Source organism: Lepisma saccharinum, chromosome 2 (assembly GCF_977018435.1).
Source record: "Lepisma saccharinum chromosome 2, izLepSacc3.1, whole genome shotgun sequence".
In the NCBI taxonomy this organism is placed as follows: Eukaryota; Metazoa; Arthropoda; class Insecta; order Zygentoma; family Lepismatidae; genus Lepisma; species Lepisma saccharinum.
In genome coordinates this window covers 165,739,137-165,758,399 of record NC_139230.1, presented here as the reverse complement: position 1 = coordinate 165,758,399, position 19,263 = coordinate 165,739,137, and the positions used below count along the sequence as shown (strand labels likewise).

At 35.7% G+C, this 19,263-nt stretch overlaps 1 protein-coding gene across 4 annotated transcripts in view; it reads left to right on the top strand.

Annotated features, from left to right (window-relative positions):
• HUWE1 (HECT, UBA and WWE domain containing E3 ubiquitin protein ligase 1) overlaps nucleotides 1-19,263 on the top strand; it is a 286,413-nt gene that overhangs the window by 236,550 nt on the left and 30,600 nt on the right. For all 4 annotated transcript variants that reach the window (XM_083117661.1, XM_083117662.1, XM_083117659.1 and 1 more), the window contains exons 49-52: nucleotides 7,719-7,869; nucleotides 11,155-11,285; nucleotides 11,737-11,895; nucleotides 13,237-13,879. In XM_083117661.1, coding sequence (XP_082973787.1) covers nucleotides 7,719-7,869; nucleotides 11,155-11,285; nucleotides 11,737-11,895; nucleotides 13,237-13,879 — 1,084 coding nt within the window. The remainder of the gene's footprint in view (nucleotides 1-7,718; nucleotides 7,870-11,154; nucleotides 11,286-11,736; nucleotides 11,896-13,236; nucleotides 13,880-19,263) is intronic.

Sequence of the window (19,263 nt, the reverse complement as noted above, 5' to 3'; positions counted from 1 at the left end):
AGAATAGAGCATTTCTTCAGCATAGTTTTCCCACTAAAGGAAGACATAAGTTATACCCTGATTTCATGCTCATGGATTATTCTTATTGGCAAAAAAAGAAAAACATGTTAATTATTTTTTCAATGGCAATATTATTTTGATTCACCTTTTATCTCCCATACTGATATAGTTTCTCATCTAGCATATCTTAAAATGTCCATCATATATTTATCAACTCTACTGTATGCCTTCCTCTAAATACAGTCAACTCTCGATTCTACGACCCTCTCGAAGTAACGACCCTTTTCCCGGGAACCGTGAAAAATTTAGAAAAAAATAGAAAAATTTGGAAAAAAAAAGTTGAAAAATTGAAGGAAATCGGCCGAAAACTGCGTTGTTTTTTCCTCCACTCATTCCCTTTACGAGTGCTCTACCGCTCACAATTAGGCCTGAACTAAAAATAGACACCACCACCATGCTTGAGTCATATCCAATAGCACTTGACCTCTGCCCTCCCCTCCCCTCCCCTCCCTCAAGTGCACCAATGTTACCTTGCACCCGATGGGCGCTACCCAACGTGCCAGGCTTGTTTTGCCATGCTTTCTCTTGGATACGCGAGAAGAGAAGATCGAATGTGCTTGGATGTTATTTTAAATCGACTTGACTTGTTTCCTTGTCCTGAGCTGCTGAAAACTCGCGGGGGAGGGGGGGAAATGACTGCTGGACTTGCAGTCTTTGCCAATGTGTATGGCAGGTCAAGCTCTTTCATCGATAAATACATCACCTTGAGAGATCAGAGCGCAGGAATGTTCGAAAATACAGATGCGTGGCGCCTGGAAGTCTGGCCCATCTGTCCAGCTCTGACCTAGAGTTCACCAGGTTCCCGTGAGTGAGCAACTTTCGGCCTTGTAGCCAACAACTTCCGGTAACCGCTTTCATTCAAAACGTGTTCTTTGTTCCCTGCAACTCTTCATAAAAAGCGAAATTGTTAGATATAATCAAAACCACATAGGTGAAGTAAAGATCGTCAACCCGCTTAATGTGTTGTCATCCAGGTTTCCACAAAAGTTTACTTCGATCTTACGTGCATCATAACTCCAGTTTCCCACTTCATACGTTTTCCTAATTGTGTCGATGTCGTAATATCTGCCAAAAAAGTGTTCCATTGGCTGACTGACTTCTCCCTCTTTTTCTGTTAGCAAACTTAGGGGGGGGGGGGGGCGATGCAGATTGTTTCAGCCACGATTTTCTTGCTGATGCAGGCTGATTACAGGCAAGGGTGGAAAAGGAACCACCCCTCTTCCTTTCCTTTGACGTCTAAAATGGGGCAACCAGTTCTGGATATATTCTTGAAAACAAACAAAAACCATAGAACAATAAAAAAAAAGTGACCCTCTACCCTTTCCACAGCTCATTCTCCGCCACTGGTCTGCACGGCAATGTTGATAATTGCAGATTTCAGTTGTTGTTTTTTTATTTATTATTTTTTTAATGCTGTTGTCTGCATAGGAAATATTGCCTGTATTATTGTCTGTTGCATGGTAAAACGTAAAGCAAGGGTCATTTCTTTCTTCTTTACACTGTTGTTAAAAGTTCCGTCTTCGACAGTTGCGTTATCTTTAAAATGCTGGGACTTTTCTCTTCGGCCACCTGTTGCTGGAACTTCCAGCCAGTCTCATTGTTTTTACGATGCAGCTGGCGCCAGTGTTTTGTCTAGCGTCAGCAAAGCTCTTGCTTGCAGATAACAGCGATGACTCATCCAGGGCGAAGGAAAAAGTTATTGTTCTGAATCTGGCGAAGCTGTTTTGATTTGACAATAAAGAAATTCGATCTCCAGAAAGGAAAACAAGAGTTAAAATAACTTCATGTTCTGCGCCTTCTGATAAGCAAATCTGTAAATTTAATTTGCATCCGCTTTTCTTCAAAACCATTCATGTGGAGGAAAAAAAGTGTTCAATTTAGGAATGGTTGCCGAGACTGATTAAAAAGACATTATTCAAGGGGAAAACGTTTGGAGGGGTGGGTGTTTGACATCGAGAATACTCCTAAATCCAACATTAAATCGTCCATTAACGTGAGAGTAAATAATGATCTACCATTTTGATATGTTTGATATGTGAAAATGCGGTTACATAAAGCTTGTTTTCAGTTCATTATATGCTGATGGGCTAATCGGGACTAAATATACAGTTTAAAGTGAAATTCAATTCCAAACCCGAATGATTATCGACTGCCACGCTGTTTAATGAGGTGTCCTAGAATATGCATTGGGTGAAAACAGATCGCAAGTTGCGAGTTTCCTTTTTCACGCTGGATTACAATGCAAGTCAAGGAAGGAGTTTGGACTGCTGCCTTGAATGGGGAAGGAGGGTGAATGAAGTTGGTTGAAGCAAAGAAAAGTGACTTTTTTTTATGATTTATTTTACACAGCGGAACCAGAACGAAAATTACAGCCCTGCCTTTATTTCTTTTTGTCTGGTACCTAGAGAGGTTGTGTTGTTTCTCCCGAGAGATCTAATCTTACCAGTTAATCTTGTAACAGACAATGCTCCAGTAGACTGGTATAAAATCCAACATTCAATCTGCCCGATTATTTCCCGACTTTTGCTGGCACCAGTCTGACTGGTGTCAAGATTCTTCGAGTTTCGCTTGCAATAAGAGAGAGATTGTTTTCCTTTCCATTGGTCTCAGTGCAAACGGGTTTCTCATGAACTAGAATTGTAAGAAATTCCTGGAAAAGCAACGACTGTGCACAATTAAAACAAAGTAACATTATTTTAAATTATCTTTTGTGAAAACTTTTTCATGTTCTATTTTCCTTCTCACAAAACGCATCCTGTGCATAACAGGTTGTATAACTACCAGGATAAATGATGTTACCATCTCCTAGGCATCTTTGTGTCCGTTTGAGCTCTTTTTAAGCTGAAAATTGGTGCAAATTCCAATAACGCCCCTTCGAAATAACGACCCTTTTCCCGGGAACTGTGAAAGGTCGTAGAATCGAGAGTTGACTGTATGTTTCAAAACATTTTTATCATGTACTAGATACATTTCAGAGAACTCAGTAACAGTGTTTTCGTGTTTTCACTTGTATGAGAATGTAATAACACTAGTGAAAAAAACAGGCAAATGTCAGACAGGCACCTGCAAATAATTGAAATTGTCCCACTGTTTTGCACTGTAAAATACTCTTAGAAATCACAAATAGGCTCTGTACATGGTCTGTACATGTGGATGAATATATGTAAAAACACATTTTGACATGTAAAAAAACACTTGTCATACAGACGTATTACAGGTGCCATACAGTACAAGCACATTTTGATGAATTGCTGTTGTGCAACTGTAAAACACATTGTATAGCACTGTGCATTTGAAGAAACATGTGTTTTTCAGGCAGCTAACATTTGTCATGCAGACATATGTTAAACACATGAAGTTGGATAGCTACATGTGATGTTCAGGCAAATATTTTTATTCCCTGCTTCCATTTAAAACTTGATCTGCTGCCAACTGCCACACTTTGCCTTACACACTTCTTTGATGATAAAATGGATAGTTTCTCATTGGCCAATTAGAGAACTACATATTTAGTGTGTGACATTCACATAAGCCGATTCATGCAGGATACTTAAGAATCACATAAGAATACAACAAACACATACACTGAATGAGCTCACACTAGATAGGTGCCAAATCACATTATTTGTCAGTCCAGCACTCAACATGCTCAGCTACCGAAGTGATGAAAGAACAAAAGATTAAAAAAACATTCCTCTGGGGCTGGTTCAAAAGCGAGCATTCCAAGGCATGTAAATCATGTCAAATCAATGGGACATGTATTTACTGTTAATGAAGGAGGTTTGCTTACACAAGAAAGGAGGTCCACATTTGTACCTTTTTTTCTCTTGTGAACTCGAAAGGTTTGTGGGGTGTTTCACAATTTTATGTTTCAAATGGGATGATAATGAAACAGGTCTGGATTTACAAAATCAAGTTGGCTACAGTAATTAATATATGACGGAAGCAAACTGTTACCACTAAAAGCATCCCTACCTTGACAATGGATCAGCACCTAGCAACTGTGCTGTTAATCCCAGCATTACAGCATGCAATAATAAAATGGCCAGAACTACACATGAGGTTTATCCAAATTATATTAATAGATTTCACATTAATAAAGACCAATGATTCCATTTCTTTGTCCCATTTTTTCATTGTTTATTACAAATCTTGCATTTTTCTATTTGACATTAGTTTCCTTCATTTATCACCTTTTTCCATGCAAATTAAAGTAATTCATAATTGGGAAAAGAGAGAGATGGTAGTATATAATAATCTAGTATTCACTTTATCCGCAAAACTGTTTTTTCTTCTTCATTCTATTAATTTCAGTGGCCACTGCCACCATCCTCATTGGAACTTGCTGTACTCAAGTATCACTTTATCAGTTTCGTGGATAAACTGAGTACTAGTTTCTCCGTATTTAAATTGAAGTAAGTTAAATAATGAGCATATGCTATTAAATCTCTATTTGCACAATTTTCCATGTCATATAATAATAATAATAATAATTAATATTGATATGTAATTTCTGGATATTATTATTATTACTACTACATATCATCCTTGAAGTGTACTAATGAGAAATGTTGTAAATAGCATCTACACACTACCTGTACATAGATGGAACAATATTGTGAACATCATGATAAGTTTGTTACCAAAACATGTATTACCCACACACAGTCCATGTACTTCACAGGCAGCTGCTTTCTATATGCTCCATTATAAAGGGACATTGCATGGATGTGTTACTGCTTCATTCATGGAAAATGTGCAGAGTGGTCACAAAGTGGGTGTACCCCTCCCCTTTTATTTTCGACACTGTGATGGTTATGGTTGAATGCTTGATATGGGCACATACCTAATGGTATAAAAGTCCATACATGATGGTCTAAAAGTCCAGAACATCGGTATGGAGACAGTAATTTTCGTTGCACAGCCGAACTCTACAACAATGTTCTGGCACACACAGTGTTTCAAGTGAGTATTGGAAGAGATTCTGAAGCTCCCTTAGACTGGCCTCCAAGAATATCACCTCACCTCTGGGGATTCATCAATGACAGTCTGAAATAACTGGTATTGCACAACACAAGAGTTATGAGCAGCTGTGAAAGATGCCTTCATGTATGTAACACCATATTAATCTCCGCAAAACATCTGCAAGAACATGGTGCACATTTTGGCTGTGCTACAAAATTGACTGTCTCTAAACCGATGTTTTGCACTATTTAACCATCAGGTATGTGTCCATACGAAGCATTAAATAACCATCGTAGTGTTAAATAATCATCTTCAGTGTTTCAAGGACCTCGTACTCAGAGATGAGGGGAAGCACTGAAAAATCTGGCAACAGAAGTTCTGTTGTCTGCTTCTATTGAAATCAAATAATTTAATGCTTACTACAGGGGAACATGCAGAACTGAAGCATGGAATTTATGGCTAGAAGTCTGCAGATTATATTGAGGGTTATGACCCCACTGAGATGCCGGAAGTGAAACTGTTCCTTTCTGTTGCCCTCGCTTCTGGCGTCTGTGTGTGTCAAGCTTTCCTTCTGTAATGTACATAACAAATTCCACTGCCTTTACATGCCACGTACATTGACTTTACAGCCATTCTAAATTTCTATCGTGCAACAGCTGTAATACATTCACTTCGCACTTCTTACACTGGCTGTTTTCTTTGCAAACCATTGACCACTTTACATGTTTTGCATCTGTTTTGTGATTTTGTTTCAGTGCCTGGACATTGCCTGTTTTTCCCAAAATTTGCAATAGGGAAGTCAAAGATAACTGAATGGTTGCAATTTTTTTTTCACAATATTAATTTCCTTCTGCATCGAATAAATTATGCCAAATTTGCCTCCTATAAGTTGTAAATGACATTACAAAACTTTGTTATGAACTGGTTGTCATTTACATGATTCCTTAACTATAAATTTTACACACAATTTGTCAGTTTTGTCTTATAATAATGCAAATAGCAGTAGCAGTTAATTGGAAAACAAGTACAGTGGAACCTGGTTTTACATTCTCAGATTTTACACTTTCCTGCATTGTAAATTCTCCAATTACAGTTCCCTGAAAAATATGTAATCAAAGTTTCATTCTACACTTTTAAAATGATTTTCTAAATGCATGAATGCATGCATATTAATATATTAAGGAAAAGAAAGATTGTATTAAGCAAATATACCTAAGCGAAAAAATTATCTATTTCTGGCATATTTCAATGTAGCAATTTCTTAAAATATGTCATTCTCAAATTTACTATATGTGTAGTCTTATTTGAAATAATATTTACTTCATTTATTCACACAGGCTAATTGGACACAAACACACCAAAATACCATGTGAGAGACAACACACCTCCTATTGTATTTCATATAACTTTTGTTAGTAGTCAGCAAGTCCTCTACAAGGAAGCCTTCATATTTTGCAGTGGGATCCCCATTTTAATACTAACAGATCATCAATTACCATAAGAGTAAATCACAATCATCCTCTCTCCTTTGACATCTAAAGTTGAGCATTTATCTATTACACTACTGAAATTAATGGACTAGCCTTATCTTGCAATGTGAAATTTTGCATATTTTCAGTTTTTTTTTGTTTTTTTTATTTCTTCAAAATTGGGGGGATGGGTGCTACATGTCCTCGAAGAGTGGTCTTTTGTCATGCTTTCCTGTAAATTTAGTCCATCCAGTGTCCAGAGTCCACAGAGTTGACACTAGAAGCGATTTTCCAGATTTTTTTTCTGTAAGCTGGCAACACTGCTTCGCTTATACATTGTTATTCTCCCCAAGAAGTATCAACCTATTTTCAGTGCAACTTTGCATGGTTGTAGGAATATATTACTTCTAAACACTACATATTTCATTCACTTTGATCGCCCTGTGATGCCAAGGGTCCAGAGTTCGAATCCTGCTCGGGCTTGGTTGTTTTTGAATGTCCATTCATCAATTTCATCACTCATCCCCATCTTCGCAAATTAGCCAAGAAGCACAAAATGCAAAGTAAAATAAGCTAAATCAATCATTTTGATCACCACAGGGCCATGCCAAGTACCATATATATTTTTTTTGTTGTATTTTTTCTTTTTCTTCTTCCTCTTCCATTTAGTTTTATTATTGGAAGGTATGGTGCAAAAGCCCTGTCTTTCCAAAAAAAAAAAAAAATTCATCTCTATGACAGTTGGTTCCAGAGCTATGATTTTTTTGTCATCTCTGCAAGTTTTAAAAGTCCCATCCAGAAAAGCAGGCAAGTTTCCCATCCTCTAAAGGTTAAAATATGTTAGGTCCAATAGAATTTACATATAATGATTACAGTGCCCTATCCCCCAAATCTGTTCACAGGAACAAAATTGACATTTAGGGCAAAATCCTTGTTCTACATAAATTATTGTGATAATATAACAAATGTGTGACACAGTAGCCCATAGAGCTAGGGCCTAACTACTGACCACTGGCCTCACTCCCACTTGCCAGTGGGGTGACATGTGGTCAGCACAACATATTATAATATAGGCTAGGTAAAACTAACAATCTCATTCCTGTATGGAAATTAAGTTTCAGGTTGCATATTGTTGCTTTAATTTATACTAATGTCATTACATTTTGCTTTAGTGTCTGACAGGCATACTGAGTCATTAGATTTAACTTTTGTAACTTATTTCAGATTGAGAGGACGTCAGTTACTTGACCATGAGGCTCTGTCTTGCCTTCTAGTTCTGCTGTTTGTTGATGAGCCTAAATTGAACACTAGTCGACTTCACAGAGTTCTGCGTAATCTATGTTATCACACTCCAACCAGAGATTGGGTTATCAAGGTAAATTCTTGATTTTATGAACTGAGGATAATGTAGTGTTTTGTCATGTGATGAACCATATTTAGATATTCTTTTAAGTTGTATGACCTTCCTAATAGAGGGTTCCCACTGAAAACATATTTCAAAACCTGGCAAATATTTTTTGTAGTTTCCAGGATTTGAGAATGAAAATAATTCCACTTTTCTTGAACCAACTTCTTCTACCAACTTCTTGATGGAAGGTATTCTACATAATAATTACCGTATAGTTTGTGTTCATTTATTTTGAACAGTGTGGAATAAACTTTTTCTTTAATAAAAAGTGAAGTTTAACACTTAAAATGTGGCTGTTAGCATGTTAAAGCACTACAGAATGGTCTGAAAATAAATACCGGTATCAATTTTTCATGAAAAATATGAAATTGTGAATAATTTAAAGCAAAAGTCATTCATGTCTTAGAATTTATACCATTGCATGCATACACATGGCAAGAGTATCAGCATTGTTATTGGTTCAGACTGATGTAGGGTGGGCTCTGTAATGTGATAACTGTATAATTATTCAAATAATATTTTAGAGCACATAGTCATAATGTGACATTGCTAGATTGTGTGTTGTGCATGGGCTCCCTCACACCTGGAGAACCTGGAAATTTCAGGGAATTTGAAAAAAAAAAAAACTGTGGTGACATAATGTAATTTATCAATGAGTCCCAATGAAGCACATCTGAAGGACTAGCTGCTGATAATGCACTAATATTTACAACTTAGTAACTTGCTTTACACAAGCAACTTTGAAGATATATGTTTATTTTTATATTACAGATTAATTCATATTGCATTCATTTTTATAAATAATAGTGTGTCCAATTTTAAACTTCTGTTTCTCAAAAGTGTGAAAATATTTGTTCTATATGCAGGGTGTCTATTAATCTGGAAATCCTGCGAAAGTCGGGGAATTTACTTTTCCTGGAAAAATCAACATTTTTGTAGTAATGTGCTAAAAGTAGGTTTTTGAACAAAGAAAATAAGAACAATTAAAAACTTTTATATTAGTTGTGGGCAAACTATACTTAAGTTTAATTGAAGTACTGAGTATTACCAGTAGAAATTTCATATTAAATACTCTGGAAATAGGGGCCATATTTTGAACTATTTTCATGTCGAAGTTTGTAATTTGCTATTTTTGTGGCAAGTATTTCATAAAAGCTCGCTCCTATCTAGCAGTCAATTTCTGTTCAGTTTCTCTTCTCATTTTTACTTTCAACTTGGTTAAGTGGATTCTAAGTGTGGTGTGTAGCTAAAGTGTAGTGAACCTGTTACACACATTTGTAAATATATTAATTGTCTTAATGACTTGTCTGGAAAACCTGCATAAGCCAGGGTATTTTTATTTTATGAAATTGCAGACACACTGACATGTTATTTGTTTTGAAATTTTATTTTGTGTGCTGTAAAAACCTGTAACTTTAGTCCTCAGTTATGTGTAAAAAGATTTCATTATATTCTTAAATTAGTTTTGTTATCACTATCAGAAAGTGAACTGATACTGTTAACCATTATGCAAATGTTTCACGTATGTTACCAATTGATTACAGTGGGTTCTATTCTTATAAATAATAACCAAATGGCAGAAAATTGCACTAAATCATAGGCTATTTATAATTATATCAGATGGGTAATATTGCTGATAAAACCATTACATAATATGCCTGTATTTGTCAATACTGATAATTCCGATTACTGTCTCATCGCTAATTAATAATAAAAAAAAGGTGAGGATGGTGTATATATATGAGGGGAAATGGAGAGGAGGCTTTTGTAAAATAAATTTAAAATAGCATCAGTAGGGCACCTGAAGACCTGTGTTCATTCGATTCCAGGCATAGTTGACCTATGGCTGGAATTTTTCTGGCCTTGTCCTCGCATAAAGCAACTCTGGAGCTCACCCAGCCTAATATCAATGGGTACCTTTGGGTAAAGGTGGCCTGAGCATGGTGCTGATCACATTACCTCCAAAAAGGCTGAGATCAAAAATATGTGGAGCCCTACATTCCCTAAATGTGAATTCATGCCACAGTGCTATATGCATGGCAAACTTTACCTTTACTGTTGTACTGAGTTATGAGTACTCAGAAAAAAAAAAATGATGAATCTGAAAACTTGGGGAAATCTGAGGAAAATACACTGGTAGTTCATGTGGAAACCCTGTAGTGCCACCCTCTGTGATGAAGTAATTAGCATATAGGTATCTGCTAATATTGATAAAATCGATAATAAATTAAATTTTCATTGCTCTGATATTTCTATAAATATTCTGTAATTTAGTGCAAAATTTTCCTATTATATTGTTATTTTTATGAATATAAACCTGTAATTTGTGTGCAGGGATTTTGTAAATAAAATATCTGAACATGCAGCTTGTTTTATGCACTTGGTTACGAACTATTTATAGAAATATCAGATCAATATTATTATCTACAATTTTAATGACAAGTCAATATGCTGAATATTTCCCATGCCAATTCATTAGTAATTAATAGGGGCATGCATATTTCGTTTTTGACGAAAAAACGAAATTTGAAAAAACACATTGTAGTGTTAATTTTTCATGTTTTTGAAAGGTGTGAGATGCATTTTGTGACCATGTTTTGTCACGAAATAATGCGAAATGAACTTCAAAAAGCGAAATTAACTCTTAAACACGAAATTTACCATTTATATACCGACGCGACACTTTCTGAAGTCTGAAGTATCCTGTGAGTTATGCAATTCCCGGAAAATTGATGAATTCTGCTGTTAATATTGGAGAAGCAAAAATGGACTCCTTTACACAGAAATAAACTTAATACTCTTATACCTACATAAATGTGTTATTAGAAGTGAAATGTTAATTCTGTGGAATAAGTGTAGTTTTTAAATCAAATTTAGGATTATATTCACAATTTTAAAACCAAAATGTATTTTTATATACCACTTTTCATCCAATTTTTTACCGCTATAACACCGATATTTCATTTTATTTACCGCTTTTGAACCCGAAATTGACTCAGTTTTTGTACCGAAATTTTGCTTTTTTATTTACCAAAAATATGTGCCTCTAGTAATTAATCTGCCCTGTCTCTACCAAAAGTACATACCATAATACAAAGTTATTTCTGATTTTCATTGCTGGACCATTTCTCTCAAAACAAAAACAGTTCTGTTATTTGTCGCAATTTTCTTGACCATTCATGCAAAATAGAATTTCCTCTAAAAGCTGATAATTTATTGTGTTGAATCATTCTTTTATTTTCTTTTTTCCAGTCTCTGTTGTCCATATTAGAAAGAAGTAATGACTGTAAGCCTCTTGAAGTATTCTCTAGTCCAAATATGGTTGAAATGCAGTCGAAAGGAAAACGCCTTTCTAGATACATCCCACCACCTGCAACAGATAGGTATGTATGATTTTATTCATTGATTTATTGTGAACCATGTGAGCTTTTCATTTTGTTTATTAAATATCATGAACAATTATTTCCATATTTTTCTTACACTTAGTATTCTTTGCTGTTAAGATTGTGGGTGGTTTTACACATAGTGTCTATTGGACAACCTGTCCTAATTGAAACTGGTTGATAATTATGAAAGTTTTCTGAACATCATATTCAATAGGGTTTTAAACACTGGTTACTTGTGGACACATCTTTACAGAAAAATAAAATTGCATCAAGAAGAAAAAAACACAGGACAGGATGGGTCAATATTTACATATAATTACAAGATAAATCAGGAATTTTTTATCAAATATCTTAATATGATCAAGTAAAATAAACCAAATAAATCAATCAATTATAATTAAATAAGTAATACTTATGTTTTTATCATTACATTATTATTTATTTTCAGTGGGCGTGCACCCTTGGCTTCATGGCTAAATGTTAGCATGGATGCTGCCTTAGGTTGCCGAGCAAATGTATTCCATGTGCAGAAACAGCATGCTGGTAAACGTGGTAGCGATAGAGCTGTTGTCAACATTCATCCTCAAGCTGCACCTATTGTTTGCAGGTAATATGCAACATTTTTTATCCACATTTAACAAGAAGTTCTCGTGATAATATATATTTAATTAGACATTAAGATAAAATGCAAAGCTATCCCACAAAAGCTCATAAGGGGTGTGGCAGTGCCTTTACCTTCCCTGCTCCCCTCCATATACCCAATGATAGAGGAGTAGCTGAACCCAAAAGCTGGTTATGCAGAAATATTAATGGAAAAAATCCTACCTGAGGTCATCCGCCCCGAGAATTCAACCTGGGTCTTCTGTGTGGCAGACTGGACTGTGGGGCGATATTTCACTAGATGGAAGATATTTGTTTACTATGTTAACTGTAATTTGGTTCATATGAAGTTCACTTGATGCAACAGCTTATTATATAGTCATGTCAGGTACTGATAACTATTTTGGTTCTTCCCATGTTAAAAAAAATTCTCATATATACAGGGTGATTCTCTTGCTAGGAAACCCCAAGATTTTCTAACTTTTGTATAGGCTAAGCCTATGTTTATCAAAACAGAACCATCACACCACTCAGTGAAATGGACTGTACTTGTGACCTTGAGGGGACAGACAAGCAGTCATTTGACTCCGGTGTAGAGTGATTGTGTACCAGAAACGTGTATTCAATTGGACAGCACTTGTTTGCTGTGAGTACTGGCAAACAAGTTAATTTTAACACTGTCAAAGAACCTTTCAGAATATATATGGCGAAGGAAGTGTACCATCAAAATCCTATATTTAAACTTTGTGAAATAAAAGTAAGAAACAACAGGAAGTGTTTTGAATTGATGTGCAGAAGACATGGTGCAGGATGTAAGGGATGGATTACTGGCATCCCAAAGAAAATCCTTATGAAGAAATTTCCAAGAAATGGTATTCCTTATTCCATGTGTCCCAAGATTTATTTTCAAAATAAAGTGACCTCCAAGTTCACTAGACCTGACACCACCTGATTTCTTCTATTTTGTCCCAGATTAAGAGAGAGACCTTAAGTTTTAAGTGTTTTCTTATCTTTGCTTCAATGTACAAGTATTTTAGGATTTTAAGTTCTGTTTACTTGCAAACAATTATGCAAAATGTATTACAATGGGAACTTCCATTCAGTAGTTTGTTTGGTTGTGTAATACTGTAAAATGACATCAACAATAAAAAAAAATTACATTATACATGTAAGCTCTATTGATATATTACCTCTTTTTTAGTTATGGAATAGATTAATTGGTAGCATATAAGTATTGGCCAGAAAAAGGATATCGATTTATTCATAAAATTGCCAATGATTTTGATTTATTTAAAAAAAACAACAACTTTTGAACATCTTTATGCTGAATGTAACATTATTTTTTCAGGCATGCACTTGAAGTTCTAGTGTCACTAGCGAAGAACTTCCCAGCCCACTTTTTACCTGGTAAGGTTAAAGAAAATGAAGTTAAAGACAAAAACAAGAATCGATCTCCTGTTGGTAAAGACCCCAAAGAAACACCTGAATCAAAATGCAAGCAGTCAAGTGCAGTATGTAGTGGAACAAAAGCAAGGTCAGAAGCAACAGACTTTTGGGACATGTTACTTAAACTGGACTCTCTGAATTGTGCATCGAAGAAAGGAAAGAATGTTGCAAGATCTCACATGGGATCACTTTCTGAAGTGGAAAATGGTGGGGTAACGTTCGAATCTTCACCATTTGGGCAGTTACTTACAATGCTATCGAGTCCTGTGATTAAGAGAAGCTCGCTTTTGACAGATAAGTTGTTGCGGCTACTCTCTTTAATTTCACTTGGCTTACCAGAGTCTGGTGCAAAGAAGAAAGATGAAAGTCTCGAGAAAGGAAAGGAGACTGAAGAAAAGGAAGAACCTAGAGCATTAGTTCATGAACAGCACTTGAAGCTAGCTATTGACGTTCTGACCTCCAAGACTTGTTCTGAAGATGGTCTTGAGGATGCCACAGCTCTGCTGCTGAACTTATCATATGGTCCACCTCCTATTCGAGATATGGTATGTACCGGTTTTGTACTTTCTTATAGCTAATAATTTGAAACCAGACAAAGATTGGCAAAGCTAAGGTTACTGACAAACGGCAGGATAATATTTCATCGTATAATGCTATTTAATTGAGCAAAGAAGAAAATGAAGGTTTCCTGACACATGTTTTATGTTTTGGGGGAACTTAGGTGAAAAATCTTAAAATGCAGGAAAATTTTATAACATGTTGCTTTTTTGGGACCATGTAGACTACATATCTAATTCACAATTTTTCATTACCATTAATGCAAGAGTTTTCCATCTCAACTAAGGTTAGAATTAATTACTCCAGGGTTTTACTTGTCTCACAGTAGCTTTGCATACAAATGGTCTGGCTCTTTTAAATCTCCAGAGTTTCCTTTCATCGAGCTTTATTATCAAGTATAAATTGTCTAATTACTTGCCCCCTATTTATCCATAATTGGAATGTACCAATGTAGAAATTAAGAATGAGACAGACTGATACTCATGTCAGTATCAGCTGATATAAGCATTTCAGTTTATCAGTTAAATTTCAGATTTTTCTGATCCAATATTTCTGTAAATGGCCTGTAAATTCTGCCATATTCTTATGTTTAATGAATATAATTTGCATACCTTAGTTTTGCAAAGTAGATGTCTAAATGTGCAGTTTCTTTTTGTAAGGCTAAATCTATTAAGGATGATGTACCACTTGTAATTTTATATCGGTAATCAGCAAAAATGTTTTATCAGTCTATCCTCACCGAAAATTCTAAAAAAGTCAAGTGCCTGGAGAAGCCAGCAAATATTAAATGTGATTGTTGCACACATGCCATGAATAGTGATTTCTTTACAACAGTAATTGGCTGCAAAGGGTTCATGTATTTAGAGAAATGAGTAAAATATGTTTCCTCTTTATTGGAACCAACTTTTCCATTTCTGCTTTAATAATATACTGTAAATTAGGGATGGGATAAATTAATCGTTACTCAATTGGTATTTTCTGATACAAGCATAGAATGTAACAGTTGCAGTAAAGTTACTGATATATCTATAAATAGCATGATTTTAGTGCAAAATTCTGCTATTTTGTTAGTTTTATGAACTTTGATTGTATGTTTTTCAGGGAATCAAGCTGAAAAAACTGAAAATGTAAAATCGAGGAAAATTTTATAGCATTTTGCTATGTTCGGACCATGTAGGTTGAATGTATAATGTGGGAGAATGTAAAATCGGGGTTTCACTGTATATGAATGTGTAATTCATATGCAATGGCTTTGTAAAGTAAACATCTAAATTTGTAGATATTTTTGAAAGGCAAAACACATTGCAATCACTTAGTTACAAATGTTAATTAAGGAGGTTAAGGAACATGTTCATGTTGAAGGCACTTTTGCAATTTTATATCTGATCTGTAGAATATCAGTTATCAACAGGGTGGATTAAAATCATGATTGATGATTTTTTATTTAATTTTTTTAAAAAAATTAAATCGATTTTCTTGATTTTTTAAAATAACATGCTTAAAATTGCTGGTATGGTTATTGGCACCATACAAATGGAAATTGTTTTTTTACAGAAAGGCCTTTTCAATTAAAAAAAAAAAAAGGTAAAGTGCTCCCCTGTGCATAGCACCATGCCATGAAGGTGTATAGGGGTGCGGGGGTAATGCCCCACACTTTCTTGATCCGCTCGTGAGTGGGGGTGATGTGATCAGCATCACGCCCCTGACCGCCTTTACCCCCAGGGTTTCCCCCAGGTACCCATGTTATTCGACGCTGGGTGGGCACCGGGGCCGCTTCTAACGTTAGAAAAGTTCCCGGATTTGAACCGGCCAGGGATCGAACCAGGGACCTTTAGCATGGTAGTCAGACGCGTTACCTACTGAGCCACCGCGGCCACCCTTTTCTATTAAACAGCTATTGAAAACCTCATTTATACGAAGTTCAAGGGACCAAAAAATGTCAACTTCGAATAAAATGACTGAGTTACCCAAACTTTTCAAAATGGCACCTGTTTCTCAGGTGCAAATAAAGTGGAGTATAAATTACCCCCACAACGGATGTTTTATACTTGGTGGTAGCTCAGAAAATAACCTTTATATGTACTATATAATAATATTGTACGTTTAAAAGAAAGTGTAAAAGATGTGACACAAAATGAGAACACTGAGCTTACATGGACACACAGGTTCCAAGGAGACTGTAACACCATTTATCCTGCCTAGTTATACAACCGGTTATGCACAGGACACATGTTGTGGCAAAAAGTCTTTTAAAAAACTGTATTTTCTTTCAATTGTGCAAAGTCGTTGCTCTTTCATGAAATTTTTACAATTTTAGTTCATAAGAAACCCGTTTGCATGGAGACCTACAGAAAGGAAAACAATCTCGTTTATTGCAAGAAGTGAAACTCTGAAGAATCTTGACAGTAGTGCCGCTTAGCTCATCAGCATAAAATGAACTGAAAACAAGCTTTACGAAACTTGCGTATTTTCAGATTAATCGACAATTTATTGTTGGATTCAGGAGTATTCTGGAGGTCAAACACTCGCTCTGCCAAAACTTTTCCTCTCGTATTCCTACATTAGGCATTGAGGTTTTTTTTTGTTTTTTTTTTTACAGCAGCATGGTTCTGAAGAAAAGCGGCGATTATACAAACTTTATGTGCATCATGAAGTTGTTTTAACCCTTCTTTTTCTTTCTGGAGATTGAATTTCGTTATCATCAAATCAAAAGAGCTTTGCAAGATTCAAAACAATGAGGCTTTTTCCGTCGGGCTGGATGAGTTATTGCCGCAACAACTTTCCAGACTCTAGACAAGACAGTGGCGCCAGCTCAGGGGCGGCGCCAGAAATTTTCGACCGGGTGGGCAGAAGCTCCATAGTGATAGATTAGGGTGGGCAGTATAAATGTAAGACCATGTATGTGTACGTAAGATGTATGTATCCCCCTCTCTCTTACACTCCCGATTTTCTTCTTACTTCTTTTCCCTTTCCTTGTTTTCCTCTTTATTCTTTTCTAATCTATTCTCGCATCTTGTTCCATTTCCTTTCTCTTTGTCTCTGATGGACACAATTATTTCAAGGAAGTGTTTACCCATGCCCAGCCATACCCCAGTCATACATTCTAAATCACATTCTTTCATGCATGTTAATACAGTGAAATAAATGTGAATTAGGTTTAAGCTTGTGTTGCAAATACAAGGCACATACTTGATTTTATGTATTCGGCGACAATGATAGAAAGTGCGATGGTAGACAATCTTGAAGTTTCTCGTAATTTAAATGCATGTTCCTGAGCATAGTATTTTAATCGTATAAGTTTTTGACTGAAAGAGTTTTCTTACTCCTTGGGGTTACTTTTCTTAGCTTACAAGGTTTGTACAACTGACAAATCTATCTGAATGTTTGTAGTAGCAGCGATTGGGTGCCAACATTTGAGGGGCAAGGACAATATACGCAGGGGTGCCCATCTCCCCCAAGGCCAATGGCGCATCCCCACAGAAATCATGTCCATGCCCCCCCCCCCCCTCACAAATCATATCATTTGCTCCCTGAAACTATATCGTAATCCCTACACCGAAAGTAACCTTTTTCTTAGCTTTTTGTTCCAAATGATGCACCTGCTTTAAAATAAGCAGTATACCAAAAAATAAGCACTATATTTTAAGAACTGATGTTACTCATGAATATGGAGAATATCGCTCATGTCTTGTAATGCAGCTATAGCATAAAAATTCACATCCACCTCAGTAAAGCGCCAAACACACATTGTTGTAACAAAAACATTATTGCGAGCGAAGCAAGCAAAAAACATTTTTACATTCATTTCTTTGCAGGCTTTCAAGAATATTAATTTAACGGGGTGTCAATACTTTCTTAGGATCCCGGGATATTTAGTCTTTTCCAAATTCTGTTTTGGCACATTCGGGGTCGAAAACGTGTGGATACCATATCGCTAAATATAGTCTCCAAAATTTAATGTTCAAACTCTCTCTTCACTACAGAAATCCCTTGACAATCTAAGATTTAACACTTTATCAAGAACTTCCTATCTCCCCCTTTAAATTTATTACTCAATCCTACCACAAAAACGTCCATGCCAATTTTAGACTTGCTGTTGATATTGAAGACTAGATATTGCCTCCTCCAAAAAATTAATTCTCAGTCTCCACACCAGAATTTCTGCAACATTCTAAGACAATAGTAATACACAAGAATTGGATACCTTAATGCTCAATGCCCCTCTAACTAAAATACCCGCCATAATCTAAGACTTAGAGTTGAATACTGTCCCCGTCAACGTTTAATTCAGAATTCCCCCAAGAACCCACGTGTCAATTAAGGCCTAATATATATTAAGAGTTGGACATTTATCCCCCCCCCCCCCCTCGCACCTTCAATAATGACCTTAAACGCTTTATTTTCTTCATCTAATGAATTAAATATGGTGAATTTAAGGTGTAAAATTTTTACCTGTATTTTGGAAAAATATATAAATGTTCAATTTTACATTATTTGAAGGGAAAAAATCCCCCAAAGAATCTCGATGGCACAGCCTGCGCCATAATCCCCCCTGTGGGCACCCCTGAATATATGTTTTCTTGGTAGAAAAGGTTTAGCATAAAGAGGCCATAGTGCGGGGGCAAAAAGTGGCAAAATGTGGCTGGGGAACTGCATCCTCCACTTCCCGCTCCTCCTAATCGCCGCCACTGAATGTTTGGATTAAAATGAACGTCTTATTAGGAATGATTTAAAAGACACACGGAAAACAAATTATTTGTTCATTGTCCATTAAGTTTCCCTAGGCTAATGAAACGCTATTTTGACAAAATATCACTCGTCATAAGTAATAAACAAGTAAGATTGAGAAATCTGTTCAGAATTTGAGATTATTAGTTAGTTGCTCTTCGTTTTCTGAAGAACTGTCATATTACTAATGCGAGAAGCAATACACGTATGGTTACATGAACATATTTTTTGAGGTAACAAAATGATTTAGGACACAAGGAATTCATCGAAGTTGATCATCGTACCAGTAATACTTCATCTATTTTTCATTGGGTTGTATGGCGTGACTATTTTTAACACTGTCAAAGTAATAATTTATGAGGGTTTGTATTTTGAGTGTCATTTGAGAATTTCTAAATATGATAAGCCACTCATTAGCAATTGAATAATTCTGTAGCTTTTTCCATATATAACTGATTTATTAAAATTTATTCACTTCGGTATTGTAGTGATTGTTGTGATTTCTTTTTATTAGTAGAACGAATATAAAGTTGATATTTCGTATACCATATTGATATTTGAAGATGACAGGTACATAAAAATTGTACTGAAAAAAAAGGGGACACTTCTGGAATTTCAATGCAGACCTAATTAAAATTATATT